Source organism: Eucalyptus grandis, chromosome 3 (assembly GCF_016545825.1).
Source record: "Eucalyptus grandis isolate ANBG69807.140 chromosome 3, ASM1654582v1, whole genome shotgun sequence".
In the NCBI taxonomy this organism is placed as follows: Eukaryota; Viridiplantae; Streptophyta; class Magnoliopsida; order Myrtales; family Myrtaceae; genus Eucalyptus; species Eucalyptus grandis.
The window spans coordinates 35,910,398-35,927,687 of NC_052614.1; the positions used below are offsets into that span (position 1 = coordinate 35,910,398).

Genomic DNA, 17,290 nt, shown 5'->3' on the forward strand with positions numbered 1-17,290 from the left:
TTTCTTCGAGATATTTTTTGAATTCCTTTTTATTTTAGGTCAATTCAAGTTTCATATCAGAAGTGTAGATGTTGAGTTATGCTTCGTGAATTCTCTACCCGTGCTATTTATGTGGAGCGGGCAGGACGGGATTGGAGAAGGGTGTAGAGAAACTAGTCCGAATAGAGTAGGGGTTGGGACTGGGCAACTCTATTAACAACGGAGTGGGAAGATGGGAGATGCAACGCTCGACCTTGGCTTGCCTCCCTAAGCCATTGCCTTTCCTGAAAGTCTGGCATGAACTCAAATTATCACGACACATTCTAAAGTACAAATGAGTCGAAACAAAGCGGGCAACATCGTATTGACAACAAACTTTGGTGGGGCCTCCTAATATATAGATTGTGAATTGGCACACTTCCCAATCCTTATAGTGCATTTGGAATACCTAAACCGTTGGCCACTATTATTTGAATAAATAACTCTTGATAATCCTTTAAAATGCGTTTATAATTTGAATTTATGATTTTTTTTTTGGTGCTGGAGGAACCCTTTAAAATGAGTTTATAACTTGAATTTATGATTTTTTTTTTTTTGGTGCTGGAGGAACCGGCTTGTAGCCGACAGCCGCGCCGTAAACCCCCAGGTGACACTTAAGCAGGAAGACCCACCACCCCTGAATCACACTTAATACACCTAGCGCCTCCCCTGGATTTTGAACCCTTCACCTCTGGGCTAAGGATCAGCAGGGCCTTATCCAGCGGAGCCACCGTGGCCGGTGGTTGAATTTATGATTATTAATCGTTAGAGAGTTCATGATTCTTCTAGCATGCGATTATTCTATCAGGCTTTCAATTTCTCTATATTATAATCTAGCACATAATCAACATCTAATTTTACCCATAATTTCTATTAAAGGCATGTATTTGTTCTTGATACACATTGTAATAACACAATTTTTTTTGTTGTTGCTAGAAGTAAAAATGCATTACTTAATGCAGGAAAAAAGTGTAATTTAAAAGTAAACTAAATCCCCAAAGCTTTTAAATCTCGGTAATATGTTTTTGGCAAGTTGAATCTTCTCTTTTGCGACAATTCGAGTTTGCTTTTCTAAGATCTAGACGCGCTGTGACAGAATGCCCTTTTGTTTAAGTTTCGGAGTCTATTACCCCTGCTATCAACCACCATAAGATACAAAGAAAGAGAAAAAAAGGATCCAAATCAAAGGTCTAATACCCTATAAAATGCCCATCTTTAGCTCCAATTCTAATTCTATCCCAGACTTTCTTTCTTTTTTCTTGTAAAATATCCCTAAATTTTGGTTCAATCCCAATTCTATCATAAAACCACCAACTTTAGGTATAGTTTCAATTTTACCTTGAACCTTTTTTGTCTAACAAAAAAACAACCAACTTTTACTTTAGTCCTAATTCATTCATTGATCCTTTGTCCAAAATCTTGTTTAGTGATATGGCATTTCCACATCATTGCTCTACTTTTCCCCCCAAATTTCATATCCAAGAAAACATCTATTGGATAAATTTTCATGTCGGCCCAAATAACATTTTATTGGATATGAAATTCGAGTTAAAATTGGAGCAATTTTGGTTTCTTCAATTACTTTTACTCTTAAGAGAGTATTCCTTCCATCTAGCTCCGTGATTTTCAATTTGGTGCTAAATCTTCAATCTTCCGTGCTTGGGAGTCTTCCATCTCTCATGGTCGAGAACTCATGCTTGAGACATTCGGCTTGAAATGCTCAAATAGCTTGGGCTTGAGAGTTTTGCATCTCTTGGTTGCTGAGAACAAATTTCAATGAAAAGTTTATGGAGGCAGATTTGAGACTTAAGTAAAAGTCGATGGTTTTTATGAGACAAAAAAAAAAGTTTAAAGTAGAATTAGGACTAAACCTAAAGTTGGGTTTTTTTTTTTTTTTTTAAATGGGATAAAAAGGTTTATAGTAGAATTAAATTTGACCTAAAATTAAGGTTTTTTTTTTTTAAGAAAAAAAGGAAATTAGGCTCCAAATCAAATCCCATGCCATTAGGACGTGTTCATATTATAGTCGGATAATATTTTCTTTTAAGCGGTTAAGTGGTGACAAGTCAACTTTTCTCATACATCGATTGGTCCATCGCTTGGATGATGCAGTCAGTCTGGTGCATTCAGAATTTTTAATTGATTAATTCCCAAAGACTTGAACTCAAGATTCTAAGGAGAGATGGGCAAAACCCTCTTGCTATCTAAGCCAACACAGTCAAATGATTTTCAGTGCAAATAATTGAACGCAATGAACAAAAGAGGTCGTGACGAGGAATCAAAAGAATAATAAGAAGATCTGAGGACACGGTGGAGGAATCATTTGGTACTATCTAGGATGGGCTTCCAATGTGAACAATAGGGAGATTTTGGGGGCAGATTTTGCTTTAAGATGTCATCATAAGATGCCCATGAATCAAGTAAGAGAAATTTCCTTATTCTCATTGCGCCGAACACCATTGCATGTACTCCGGATTAAGATTACATACCGACCAAAAAACACTAAAAAGAGAGTTGGGAACTAGGAAAGCGTCCAGCAAGGCCCACCACAACCACTCCCCTCTCCCTCTCCCTCTCCATCCCCACCCCCGCTTCCCGCCCCCGCGGGACAGCTTTCCTTGTACTCTCTCGCTCTTGCTCGCTGGGGAAGCCTATAAAACGGGTGTCTTCCACTCATCATTCATCGTCGTCGCCGTCGTCGTTGCTTCACCCCGCAAGACCTGACTCGCCGCCCTTCTCCTTCTTCGTCGTGGCTTTCTCTTCCCTCCCCGTAGCCGCCAAGGCCAATCCTCACCCAATTCCCATGGTACTCTCTCTGTCTCTCTCTCTGTCTCTGTCTCTGTGAGTTCATTAAACGTTTTAGGTTTCGTTTTCTTCGGAACACCTTTCCAGATCGGAGACAGATCATGCCGTCACCGGTATGCGTTCGATTGTCTTTTCTGCCGGCGACGACAATTCGTGCTTTGTTTATGATCTTTTTCCTTCTGTTTTCTTTTGCGGTGTTTACGAGTCGGGAAAGTCGAAATCTTCTCCGCGCCGGACCATTTCGCATCTCCCTTTACCGCGTTTCTTCTGCTATAAGATAGAGACGAACGTCATCGCGGACGGTCAACCGCGAAAGGCCCCCCCATTGGATTTGATTCCTCGATTTATTTCATCGCAGTTTCTTTGATGGGTCGGTCCCGATCGCAACCCAAAACTCTAATTTTATCATCGTTCCGTTCACATTTTTCCTTTTCCTTAATGAATCTGGACAAAGAAAATGACTTATTCGAACGTTCTCTCAAAACCTTTTTCAAGGAAAGTAAACGCCCTCTCAGCTACTCTTTTTCCTTACTTTGGGACCTAAAATTGAAAAAAAAATCATATATTTGTGTTTAAAAAAAGAGGAAAAGATCAGCTTAGAACCAGTTGTGACCTCCCCCAAGAAATCATTTTCTCTTCTATTTTTCTTTGAAATTTTCGTGGTTGATGATTTGGTTTGGGAAATGAAGCCAAACGGTCGGCTTGGCGGCGAATCCCAGGATTTTTTTTTTTTTTGGGTCTGAACGAATCCCAGGATTTTGCTCGCCCACGCTTTGCACATTCTTGAAATTTTTGAGAATTGAATTTGATCATTCTCTTGGCGTCCGCTAGGCGAGCCCCATTGTTTCTTTTGTGAATCTTGAAAATCAGTTTCGATCTCACGATGTCCGTAGAGCTTTTGTGACTTTGGATGCATTGAATTTTTTTGTGATGGGTATAAATTATAAATCGAAAATATTTATCTATCCAATTACATAACAAAACTATATAGAGTACGCAGTTGGTCACTTTGTTTTGAGGAGGTGATTTTGTAAACCCACTTTTTACTCATCTTTGCATTTTCCTCGTTTGTTTTGTTGGATATTTTATTTTTTTAACTATTCAAAATTTCTTGGTGTGAGATTTTATTTCGAGAATTTATTACATATAGATTGATAGACGCAACTCGTGAACGACGAGACACTATCACCAAATGGCACACTAACATGGCTACATTGAATTGTTCAAATATCCTTGCTCACCCATGCTTTGCACATTCTTGAAATTTTTGATAATTGAATTTGATCATTCTCTTGGCGTCCGCTAGGCGAGCCCCGTTGTTTCTTTTGTGAATCTTGAAAATCAGTTTTGATCTCACGATGTCCGTAGAGCTTTTGTAACTTTGGATGCATTGATTTTTTTTTTTTTTTTTTTGGTGATGGGTATAAGTTATAAATCGAAAATATTTATCTATCCAATTACATAACAAAACTATATAGAGTACGCAGTTGGTCACTTTGTTTTGAGGAGGTGATTTTGCAAACCCACTTTTTACTCATCTTTGCATTTTCCTCGTTTGTTTCGTTGGATATTTTATTTTTTTAACTATTCAAAATTTCTTGGTGTGAGACTTTATTTCGGACATTTATTATGTACAGTTTTTGATAGACGCAACTACGAGACACTATCACCAAATGGCATAGTAACATGGCTGCATTGAATTGTTAAGATATTCTTGTTCTTGGAACCATCAAGGAAATAAAGTATGATATCAAGAAAGGTGTGCCAAATTCTTTATTTTGTTTTTTTGGCCCCTCATAATTGGAGGAGGACAAGAGTTTATTGAATCAATTACTCCCTATTTAAGTAAATCATTGACAATAATTTAATGTCACGACGTCGTGCCAAATGGATTCGTATTTTGGGAAGTTGCCAACCCCAACTTTTCTTTTTTATTAGGAAAAGCTTTCTCGTTTTGTTTTCTTCTCTTTGGAAAAGCTTTGACCTGGGGTCCCTTAACTATTCAGAATTTTCAGCCGCGTGCTTTATCTTTTGATTAATTTAAATTCAGTTCATACTGATTATATGGGAGACAAGAGCGCATTTATGAAAATTCTTATGTAATTTGTGTGGATTCTGTCCGAGTCCAAGTTGCTTTCCCACTTGCTCCTTATCTCGAGCATAATAAAGCCAAGGCAAAAGTAAGTTAACCACTCCGGATATTGTCTGGAGTCTTAAAGTTTCAAAGTGGGATTTGTCAGTAGTGACAGATCGATAGTTGACAATTTATTTTAATTCTAAAATTTTCAATTTTTTAATTTGTTTTGACAAGGCCTATATTAATTAGCTTGAATGAAATCAACTATAAATCCATCGTCGAAATTAATTTTTATTTTTAGTTCTTCGATTTAGTATAGAACGGATATAATCGACAAAATTTCTTTATTTTAGCTGTTAAAGTAGTATTGGAAAGAAAGTTTCGTTTTTTTCTCAATATGGGTAAAATCTATTGAGCTAAAAAGCTTGCAATTGCGCAGGGCAACCGGGGAAACGTCGACAGGACGGCAGTTCTAACGGCGCCGTTATCGTTCGACGGCGAGTCACAGGTGGATTATAGAGCTCCGAATCTCCTACAACGCATCCTCAGCCTCTTGGGGAATGTACGGCCCGGATCGGATCTCACCAATTTCCAGGCAAGTCCACCCTTAGATGAACTGTTCAGATGCGCTGACCCTGTGCGTGCGATAACATCTCAACTCACTCTCCGCGTCCTTTGCAAAAAAAAAAAAAAAAGGTTGCGTATAATTGAGATTAAAATAAATAATGATTCCATCTCTCTTAATATAATATACGGGCGTTATTTTCAATAAGACTTTCGTCGTTTGTACGTTATAAATTGTTCGGGAAAATACTTTCTTTTTAAGTAAAAGCTCATTTGTTTCACGAAAATGATTTAAAAAATATAATCGCTTGAAATAATTAGTCAGTAAAATATATCTTCATTATCGACAAAAATTTACGTCTAAACGTTATCATAGAAAATGAAAACATTTCTTAATCATTATTTTTGTAAGCAATACGAGTAATAATTTTCTGCAAAATAAACTTACTCAAAATGTCCTTCACTCGAGTAAAAGTACCTCAATTGATTTACTTCACCTCTCATTTTTTAGTCGTGTAATTAAGGGTGTCAAATGTCAAATACGATTTATATAAACAATTTGACAGGATTACATCGGATTTATATAGACTACCTTTTGATTTCTTAATAGATAATAACCCGTAGTGTAATGAAATTTAATTTGAAATACCATCAATTTTTTTTATTTTTTTTAAAGTTTAAGGGTTGGATTTCAATTTGCAAGTTTTGCGATTAAAATATATAGGTGGTAAGCTCATGAGGACCCCATCAAGTATCTGCCAAGTTCTTTCACTCTGCTGTACCAACATCGTCCTATTGATGACGAACTACGTGATCGTTTTGAGCCTGAAAAATCATGGCCTCGCCAAATGGAAGATTGCTGAATAGCAGCAGCTCGAGGCCGAAAAATTAGAATTCTCTGTTGTGTTTTTGTAACTGCCGCGCAAATTGTTCTCAGGCTTGTTTACCATCGACGTTCGAAGCATCTCTAGAATGAATTTTGGCTGAACCTACATGACTTTGGTTGAACTTGTATCAAGTCATCAGATGATTTCATTCAATAGTCTCCTTTCGTTCTGAAGGCGTCGATGGAACACGATTGTCGTGGGACGTAGTAGGAATTGCACTTGGTCAAGGGACACCGATGAATTTCGCTAAAATGACAGTTTTAATCAGTTGGGACAAGACATTGTTGATGTCGTTAGTTATTCTTATCAATTGCAGCTGCCTCCTCTCTTCAACATTCCTAAGTCACAGCTCCAATGTTTCGGCGAGCCGCTGTACTGCACCAGAGAGGACATGTTGAGCCGGTGCTGCAGTGCTGAGAGGCCGCTGGAGAGACTGACTTCAGTCGTGGCGTGGAGCATCTCGATCACGCGGCCTTTGATCTTTGGCGTCGCCCCTTACAACCCCATTCTGGGCGAGACCCACCATGTCTCCAGGGGAAACCTCAATGTTCTTCTTGAACAGGTGGCTTGGTTTCTTGTCCAGCATTCATCTAAAGCCGTTTTCACATGGTTTATCTAGTTTTGCAAGGAAAAAAACATAGTGAGAAGTCTTTTCGATCAGATTTGTCTTCTACAAACCCATACTTCTCCCGACTAGTCTGGTAAGTTGTCAATGTCACAGCCGATTGACGAGTTAAGCTTCTTGGCTTGCAGGTTTCCCATCACCCACCAGTCTCTGCTCTTCATGCTACAGATGATAGAGAAGAGCTTGAGATGATCTGGTGTCAACATCCTGTCCCCAAATTTTACGGTATGGTGCTCTTGATCTTCACTTTCTGCTTCTTGATAGTGTTAATTGATCTCTGAACTGTGTGTATGATGCCGCTCGAGGCAAATTAATGCCAGGCATTTCGCCATTCTTTGATTACAGTTCTACCAATCCTGAGACTAAAGCAGACTCGAATAGCTTTGTTAAACTCGGGGTTAAAATGTGATTCAGGTACGTCGGTGGAAACGGAGGTGCATGGAAAGAGACAACTTAAGCTCCTCCGTTTAGGAGAGACTTATGTGATGAACTCGCCGAAGCTCTTGATCAGGTTCTTCCCCGTGCCTGGAGTCGACTGGGTTGGCAATGTCAGGATCACTTGCCAAGGAACGGGCCTTGGAGCCGAGTTGTGTTACCGAGGCCCTTCCTTGATGGGCAGGAACCGCAGATCGATCAAAGGGAAGATTATGGATCTATCATCCTCGAAGACGTTATATGAAGTCGATGGTCACTGGGATAGTACCGTGACAGTGAAGGACGTCAGCAATGGGAAACAAAAAGTGATATACAATGCCGCGGAGATAATATCTGGGTCGAAGACTCCTCAAGTTAAAGACTCAAAGGTAATTGAAACCTTACCACCATATCTCTACGCTCGAAACCTGTTTTGACGACTATCAGAATACTCTGCAGTTAAATGAGCATGATTTTGTGATTCCATTTAACACTAATGTTTTCAATTTGTCATATGGGTTTAAGTGCGTTTCTGATTGTGTCGAGCAACCTTTCTTAGTGTGTTTTGGGGAGCGAATCAGCCGTGGTCTGGAGCGAAGTTAGCCGAGGGATTCTGAGCAAAGACTGGGACAGGGCAAGAGAAGCGAAGAAAGCCGTAGAAGAAGAGCAGAGAAAGCTCAAAAAGGAAAGAGATTCGAGAGGAGAAACGTGGGTTCCGAAGCATTTCACCGTGTCTTACGACAAGAAAAACGGGTGGGATTGCTTGCCTATTGAAAAATCGGTGCCCTCAGCACCTATTCATGTCCCATTTGATTGCTAAAACTTAGGAATGAGACTGGATTCTTCGGTGTATTGCCTCGAAGTTCATAATTCGTGTATGTGTCGATGTTCTTACGAGTTAAGGGCTAAAAAATGACCTAGTGATCATAAATTTGTCCTTACTGGAAAATATGGTATGCATACACAGCAAAGCCGCTCCGGAATTCTTTGTTTATGGAATGATTGAAGGTTTCCTTCGATTGTAACAATGAGATTATTCCCTTAGCAGGGGGCTTGTTGGAAAGAATGAATGTGGTGTCTTTGCTTATTCAACTCCCTAAACAAGTCTCCGGATTCAAGTGCAAATACAACGCTGGAAAGATCCATATCTGATAATTTTCATATTGTCTATCATTCATCACCATTCGAAGATATTCAGAAACTGATTCTCTTCTTACAGACCGTGTATGAAATGTAATTGTAACAGGAGATCACCCGAGGTCATAGTTTAACTCAGTTTTTCCAGGGAACTTGGGCAAGAAGAGATTGATTCGTGACTAATCAAGTGATGGCGATTAGCCAACTCCGGACAAGCAAAATTGAACATTTAGAAGAAGCATGAATTAGTATATGCCACCCCAGCCTATGGAGCATGGTTATTGTAAACTTAATCTTTTCTCTTACTTGCATCTGATTAATACTAGAAACTACAATCACTTCACCATCTCCGAATGTTGCTCCTGCATATCCAATTCGCTCCTCCTATTGAACGATTTATCCTTTACTGGGTCCAAATTTGTTCTCCACGACTAGGCTCCACTAGATTGTTAAATATATCTCTCAAGTTTGAGTCCAAAAATGAAAATTTCATAATCCAAATAGGAATCCAAATAGGTTTCCTATTTTGAACGGATTTCCTAATTGAATGGTTTTCCTAATTTTAGAAGGTTTCCTAAAAGGAGGTCTCCTATTTTGGATTCAATTCTTGTCTATATATAAGAGTAGATATACTTTGTGAAGATTATCAAAAGAGGAGCTTCTGCTTGTGAATTACGGCCTGAAGATATCCAAGAGTCTTGAAGCGTTGTATATTGAGTGCTTGAAAGTGGGCTCGTTGTTCTTGTTCATGCAATTACACCAATAACTTTTATGTGTTAAAGCTAATTAAATCTTATGGTAAAATTTGTGTAATTCCTTCAAGAAATTAAGAGATTATTTCGCCAGAAATTGTGGGTCTAAATATTGCATGAGTTATTAGGTGTAATTGGAGCTTGGAAAATACTAAGAGTATTTGAATGACTCGGGTATAGTTGTAATCTCTGTTGTATCGCTTGATCTATAGTGGAATATATTGCTAGTCTTCTCGTGGACATAGGTTACTACGATCGAACCACATAAATCTTGTGTTGATTTTATTTTCTTGTTCTGTCTATTTTATTACTTGATCATTCGCTTGTCACAATAATTGATATTAGAGTTAGGCTTGGCCGAGTTGAAGCAAATCGATGACGAAAGAAGAAGGAAATGTGAGAATCGACAAATTTGATGGGAAGATTTTGGTTTCTAGAAGATGCATATTAAAGATTATCTCTATCAAATGAAAATGAACATGCCCACTATTTGGGAGAAGTTAGATACAATGAAGCAAGCTGATTGTAAATTGCTAGATAGATGAACTATAGGTGTCATTCGGCTAACATTGGCTAGTAATGTTGCGTTTAACATCGTAATTGAGAAGACCGATATGAGTTTGATGAAAGCCTTATCGGATATACACGAGAAGCCTTCTGCAATCAATAATTCTATTTGACGCGATGCCTGTTTAATTTGAAGATGAGCAAAGGCGTGTCAGTTCAGATCATATCAATGAATTTAATGTGATTGTTAGTCAATTGAATTCGGTTGAGATTAACTTTAAACATGAGGTACGTGTTTTGATTATGTTATTCTCATTACCTAATAGTTGGACTACTATCATTATTATTGTCAGTAATTCATCTGGGTCAATAAGGTTGACATTTGATAGGGTTCGAGATTTAATTTCGAATGAGGACATATGTAAAAGAGAATCTAGCGAATGTGTATCTTCCACTTTAGTAGGTGAAAATAAAGGAAGAACTAGTATATGTGTTAGCAGGGGTAGTATAAACATAAATAGATGCAGTCAATCTAAAACTGGTAGTGCTATTTGTTGGAGTTGTAGTAAGGGGAGGCATTTTAAAAGAAATTGCCTTAAACTTAAAAAACAAGAGGGGTAAGAGAATTATAGTTGATTCTATGGATGATGTTGTAGCTATAGTTGTTGTTAATTTGGATAGTGCTAATTATGTCTTATTTGTCAATGATTATTCATTGTTTAATGAATGGATTATGGATTTTGGTTATTCGTTTCATGTTACACCAAATAGAAACTAATTTACTAATTACCATTGCATGGATAATAGTTTAGTGTAGTTGGGGAACAACGCTAAGTGCGATATTGTATATATTGGCGATGTTAAAATCATAATACATGATGGCATTATGAGGACATTGACTGGAGTGAGCTAGGTGTTGGTTATCTCTAGATTGTGAAATTTTGAAAATTATTTGAGATGCCTCGATGATAATGAAATGAATCAAGTATAGTGGCTTGAACAAGCTTCAAGGTGAGACAGTGATAGATTTTGTTGTGAAGACGTCGATGCATATGTTCGAGAGCCTGAGTTGTAGCATATGCATTTTGGGCACATTAGCGAGAGAAGTCTGAAGGTTTTAAGTGGAAGAAATTTATTGCGTGATTATGTTGCTAATGAACTGAATGTATGCAAGTGCTGTGATTTAAATCAATAGTGGCAAGGGTAGTTTTGTACGACTGCTAAACAAACAATGAAAGTTGCAGAGTTAATTCACTTGAATGTCTGTAGCTTATTGCAATTTCCTTCAAAGAAGAGTGTTAGATTTAAGCTAACAGTTGTTGATGACTACTCAAGGAAGGCTAAGGTGTTTGTGCTTAGGAAAAAAGTTTGATACTGTTGTCGAGATTAGTCAATTGAGAGTTTTGATATAAAAGGAGACTGGTAAAGCGATCAAGTGGGTATGAATTGATAGTAGCATGAAGTTTTGCTTGAAGTTGTTAAATGAATTATGCATGAAGGAAGTCATTGTGAAACACCACACTAATGCTAATGAATCACAAAATGTTGCGGAATTGATGAGTCAAACATTACTAGAGATGACCCATAAAATGCTATCTACTATTGGTATGGTTTGGAGATTCTTGGCGGATGCATTTAGTATGGTGAGCTACCTAATTAATAGATCCCCATCTATTATGATTAGATGTCGGACTCTTGAAGATGTGTAGTTAGGTAACGTTACTGATTATTTTTTTCTTAGAATATTTGGTTGACCTTGTTATGTTTGCGTTAGTGATGATAATAGAAGGGCAAGAAAGTGCATGATCCTAGGTTATGCACAAGGTGAGCGCGGTTATCAATTGTGGTGCCCTAAATTAAATTCACTTGTTATCAATAGAGAAGTTACATTTGACAAGTCTCCGATACTTCTGGCTAAAAGTGATTGTAGTAGTGTTTATACAGATTTGAATAGTATTCAGTTTGAGGGGGGAATTGCAACCAAAAACTCCTAAGATAACCAGTACTAGCGAAGTAATGGACACAGATGGTGCTTGTAGCAAGGTGGAGCGCGTAGAGCTAATGTTTACCGTAACTACTGATATTGACAAGGTACGTGTTTGATCTCCTGACAAGTATGGATGCAACAATGTTTGTGCTTCATTGGTGATAAAGGATGTTGTGTCGGAAAATCCTTACAAAGTAATTAAAGGTGCATGTGGATTTGGTGTTCTGATGAGAACCGTTATGGCGAAGTTCAAGTGTAGCTTGGACTTAAAAAATATTTGTTGCGATTGAGTTCATTAGGGGTTGCGTGAGAGTAGTAACAGAGTTTGAATTTTTATGAAGCAATTGTAACTTGGCTCAAATGTCGAGCCAAGGTAGAGATTGTTAAATAGATCTTGAGTTTGAGTCTAAAACGAAAAAGTTTCCTAACTCAAATAGGTATCATATTTTGAATAGATTTCCTAATTGAATGGTTTTCCTAATTTGAGAAGGTTTTCTAAAAGGAGATTTCCTATTTTGGATCCAATTCTTGTCTATATATGAGAAGTGGATGTTCCTTGTGAAGATTATCAGAAGGAGAGCTTTTGCTTTTGAATTATGCCCTAAAGATATCCTAGAGTCTTGAAGCACGATATATTGAGTGCTTGAAAGTGGGCTTGTTGTTCTTGTTCGTGCAATTACACCAAAAGCTTTTATGTGTTGAAGCCAATTAAATCTTGTCGTTAGGATTTGTGTAATTCCTTTGTGAGATTGAAAGATTATTTCATGAGGAACTGTAGTGTCACGCCCTGATTCTCGAGCGCGTGCCCATCCCTCTGGTGGTCGATAAAAATTTGTGACTTCCCAGGACGAATCGCCAACCCTTTCTTTTTATTACACATGCGGAAGCGATTAACAAATCCCCTGATAGTAATCATCTTGGGATAGAAAGGCAGGACAACAGATTCTCAAACAAAACATGCTTTTAAATACATTGAGTCAAGTACAAAAGTCTGACTTACCAGCTCTCAAGAGAAGCTGTCCTATATGACTTACACTTCAGATCAACTTAGCTCGGCTCCAGACCCTCCACTCTACGGCTCTGAAAAATGAGTCCACGACGAAGTGAGATATAAATTTCAGTGAGTTCATGCTCTAAACCCCGATTAGGAGGGTAATACGCCTAGAGGCGCCCTAACCACACAATTAGAGTAAATGACTTATCTCGCCTCAGTTCCTTCCTATATGTCAACATAGTTCATATCACAATGTATATAATCAATGCAATATAACAATTGAGATACATCATCGACTCAATTAATTACAAGAGTCCCGATTATAAGGCCGGACCGTTATGACACGTCCCATACCATGTCACATAATTTTGTCTCATAATTAGGCGCATCAACTCAAATGCTTATGTGTATATAGCAAATTCACACACCAATTGAAATGTCTCAAATCACATCTCTACCAATCACCACACCTCAGTTGATCATGTAATTCAAGTAATTACGGTCACACAAGCACAATCTAATCGTTACACGGCGGATCCAACTGATATACAGCGGAATTATCCGTCACATAGCGGATTTAATTGACATACAATGGATTTATCCGTCACAGAGTGGATTTATTCGTCACATAGCGGATCTATCCGTCACATAACGGATCTATCTGACATACCGCGGATCTATCTGTCACATAGCGGATTTATCCATCACATAGCTAAGCGTTGTCTCATCCCATCGAGCATGATAACGTCTACCTCAAGACGGCTTTTCATTTGAAAGAATCGTTCACCCGACATATAATGGATGACGAATTCTCCTAACTTGCACACGATTATCCATTCCCAACCAAGGACATTGTGCTTTACACTTAAAATTCTCAATTAAACATAATGTCCTGGCCTATTTTCATCACGTTAATAATACCCGATAAAATAATCGTGTGTGGGTACACGGTTGGCCTGAGCCAAAATTTTCATATTTTTACTTTAGAAAATCCCACTATTTATACCACCGCTTGCGGTGGCGTAGCTGGCTTTGGGCTTTCTCTCCTTCACGAAGGGGAGGAGTTCAAATCCCAGAGGCGTCGCATTCGCGAGATTCACCCGCGGCTTGGTCTGTGGTGGTGGCTCAGTCCGCCTCGAACGCCGGCTGTCGGTTGTATGGTGGTTCCCAGGTCACAAAAAAAAAAAAAATCCCACTACTTATAAACATTTTTGGCGTTGTAAACCAATACCCCCGGTACTTTCTAATTAATTATTGAAATTACTTAATTTATGATAAATACCCAAAATTATAGTTTCCACTCAATTCACACCATTGAACATTCAATTGTAGAAATTAACCACACCATTGCAATCAGCATAAAATTCCGGTCACCATCTATCCCGGTCTATTTTTCGGAAAATAATTTAATAATTAATTAATTACCGAAATTAATTAAATAAATGCTAAAATTGCTAATCTAACCACCTATTGAACTAAATAAATTATCCTAACCATTCTAACTACTAGGCCACATAATAAACTAACGAATTACAATTTCTAACCACCTAAATTATTAATCTAACTAACCTAAATTAATTAAATAAACTAATAACTACACTAATCTAAGCTTAATTAAATATAAACACCCATTAAATGTTATTAGCCTACTAAGTAGAGTTTTAGTACATGAACTCAACGGTTTAACGTGAAAACTGGTTCACTGTGATGGTGGTGCGACGGGGCCGAAACTCGGGCCTATGGCGATGCCGAGGGGAGCTTGGGCCGGGCCAAACAAGCCATGCAAGCCCACAGCAACTGCTGGGCTTGGCTGGACTTAATTGATAAGCTAAGAAGCAAGGGCTAGGCTGATTTTCGCGGGCTGCAGCAGCTGAAATTCACGGGCTGGACTGAAACTCAAGTGGGCTGAGCTCACGGGCTGAAGAAAAATGCATGGGCTGCTGCTGTGGACGCTGGACTTGGGCCGCTGAACCTGCGGGCTGACTTCGAGCGAGCTGGGCCACGAAGAAGCAGCTTCGGTGGACGCTTGGCGGTCAACAACCAGGGAGATGGAGCTGCTTCGTTGACCAGGTGAAGTGAGCTGGCGTTGGGGGAGTTGTCGCGGACGAAGAGGGGGAAAGCAGCTTCGGGCGGGGCTTCTGGGCTCGAGGGACATGGAGCAGATGGGCCGCAGAATTCGAAGGGGAAGGGGAGAGGAACAATGGAGTCGACGATGGTGGGGGTGCAGCTGGGATTGTTGACTTGGACGTGTGGCAGCAAGATGGCTTCGATGGGAGAGGAGGCAGCGGATGGTGGGGCGATAGGCGGTCGTTGATGCTGAGGTTGACACGAGCAGCTCCGTGGCAGCATATAAGGAGGGATGGAGCAGCAGATTCGAAGGGGGAATTGGCTGAGGCGCTGGCAGAGAGAGACGGACGAAGAAAGGCGCTGCTTCGGTGGAAGAATAAAAGAAGATGAGCTGCAAGTGTTGGCGCGTGGGATGGAGATGAGGACAGGTTGTTGCGGTGGAAAGAAGCCAGCGTTGGGTGGGGAATTGAAGAGAAGCGAGGGATGAAAGAAGATGATCGAACGGTAGGGAAGAAAGATAAAAGAGGAGCCACGGAAGAGGAGAAATCGATCACGCTGGCGTGGGCAGAAGAGAGACCGAAAGAGAGGGGGAGGCTTAAAGTCAAGATAAATATCTCCCTAATTAAAGCTTTGTGCCCCCTAATGTCCCTCATGCATATTCCTTGGTCCCCCTAATTCTTTCTTGCATTTTATTTCCACAAATTAACCAATTTGATACAAATGTTGCACCCCCAAAGCCTAGGTCCGAATTTACTTCAATTTGAGCTTCAATTTCTATTCAAATTTCCTCAATTCGACATCCAATTTTGTTGAAAAAAAGCCCACATAATTTCTAAAGTTCCCTTTCACCAAGTAGCTCGGTTAGGAGGCCAAAATCCCCTTTAATTTGGCCAATCCAAATTTCCGTTCGTTTTCGAATCATCCGAATCGATTTTCAGTAAAAATCCCGAACTCGATGGAATTTCTCCGAAAGACGAGACGGCGTCTTATAAATGAATCGTGACATGCTCGAATGTTCGATTTCCGAAACCGAATTCAATTTCGTGATTAAAATCGACCGAACGCGATTTTAGTCCAATCTGACTTACCGAGTAGCTCTTAGGAATTTTACTGCGGTTATAACCTTTAACGGCTTCACCCAATAGATTGGTTAACTCATGAGTGATTAGCTCAGAGAAAAAAAGACCATAGGTGCGCAGATGAGATGCCCATTTCATATATTCGGGATGGAGTCGAAATTTAGGATATCACATGTAGAGTTAAACATTGCATGAATTATTGAGTATAATTGAGGTTTGGGAAACACTGAGAGTATTTGAGTGCCTTGAGTGTGGTTATATTTTACATTGTATCGCTTGATCTTTAATGGGATTCATCGCTTCTCTACCTATGGATGTAGATCATTATGATCGAACCATGTAAATTTGATATCTGATTTATTTTATTGTTTTGTCTATTATACTAAACTCTACGCACCATATGCTATGGTATCCCTCTCGGTCTTGAGAGGCCGAATAGGACTCCTACTTGGGCAAGAAGAATTGGCCCTACTGGGGCTTGGAGCATAGCTCCACTAGCAAGCTGCACATCGGGCTCGAGACATAAAGCCTCTCTAAAAGACTAGTCTCAGGAGGGTCGGTTATTGGCACACGCTGCACACGGTTGGCTTGCATACTGAGCATCTTGAACAGGACCACCAGATTCATGGGGGGAGACATCGGCTTGGAGGGCTGAGAAGGCCAAGAGGAAATAGAGGTGGCTTGCCTCGAAGGCCTTGTCGGGCCTCAAAAGATTCGACTTGGAGCATGTTGTGGTGGAGAGAAGCTATGAAGCCGTGCAGAGGAAGGGCCTACTGGAGAGCTTATTGCCATTGCTAGTGACTTGGCCCACCGTGACAGGAGGCTCAAAGTACTCCAAGCAGCCATTCAGATGGACCACACGTATGTAATTCATCAACCCTTTAGCTAATGATCCGCTAGAGAAACTAGGGGTGAGCATCAGTCTAGGGTCAACCCTAGACCAACCTTGGATCGGCCCAACCCTGTCGGTCTTGGTCCGGTTCCCAAGGAAACTAGGTTGGTCCTTGGTCCTAGAATTTTTGGACCAGCACTGTGCGGGTTGGTCCTCAGTTCTGAGAGTTTTAGGTCGGTCAAATTTGGACCAACCCTGAATATATATATCTAATATATTATTTATAATTTTTTTATATAGAAAAAACCTTAAATTAAACAACGTCAACAACATGAAATAGCTCTTTAGTGAGTGGTTCAAGTAATTTTACATTGTTCTTTAATAACTTAGATTTTTAATGTCTTTTATGGCGTCAATAGTCATAATTTGCGAAGGAGGAAAATGTTTTTGTGAGGAGTTCTCACGGCGTCCAAAAAGGTATAAACAACTCATTATGGCATCTTCTTCTAGTATTCGTTCTCTTCTATCTTATATGTCCTCTTAGT

At 39.5% G+C, this 17,290-nt stretch overlaps 1 protein-coding gene across 1 annotated transcript; it reads left to right on the plus strand.

Moving 5' to 3' along the window:
* The first annotated feature begins 2,542 nt into the window (after positions 1 to 2,542).
* Positions 2,543 to 8,482, plus strand: LOC104437339 (oxysterol-binding protein-related protein 4C). Its single transcript, XM_010050280.3, has 6 exons — positions 2,543 to 2,824; positions 5,340 to 5,495; positions 6,668 to 6,913; positions 7,105 to 7,201; positions 7,391 to 7,779; positions 7,950 to 8,482. Exons 1-6 carry the CDS (start codon positions 2,822 to 2,824, stop codon positions 8,208 to 8,210), a joined length of 1,152 nt encoding a protein of 383 aa, XP_010048582.3. The 5' UTR covers positions 2,543 to 2,821; the 3' UTR covers positions 8,211 to 8,482.
* Positions 8,483 to 17,290: the final 8,808 nt, after the last annotated feature.

Bases quoted from the DNA above. Each gene is read 5' to 3' on its own strand.
- LOC104437339 (XM_010050280.3), top strand. The intron at 7,202-7,390 runs GTATGGTGCTCT...AATGTGATTCAG, and splicing joins TCCTGTCCCCAAATTTTACG to GTACGTCGGTGGAAACGGAG. The intron at 7,780-7,949 runs GTAATTGAAACC...AACCTTTCTTAG, and splicing joins CTCAAGTTAAAGACTCAAAG to TGTGTTTTGGGGAGCGAATC.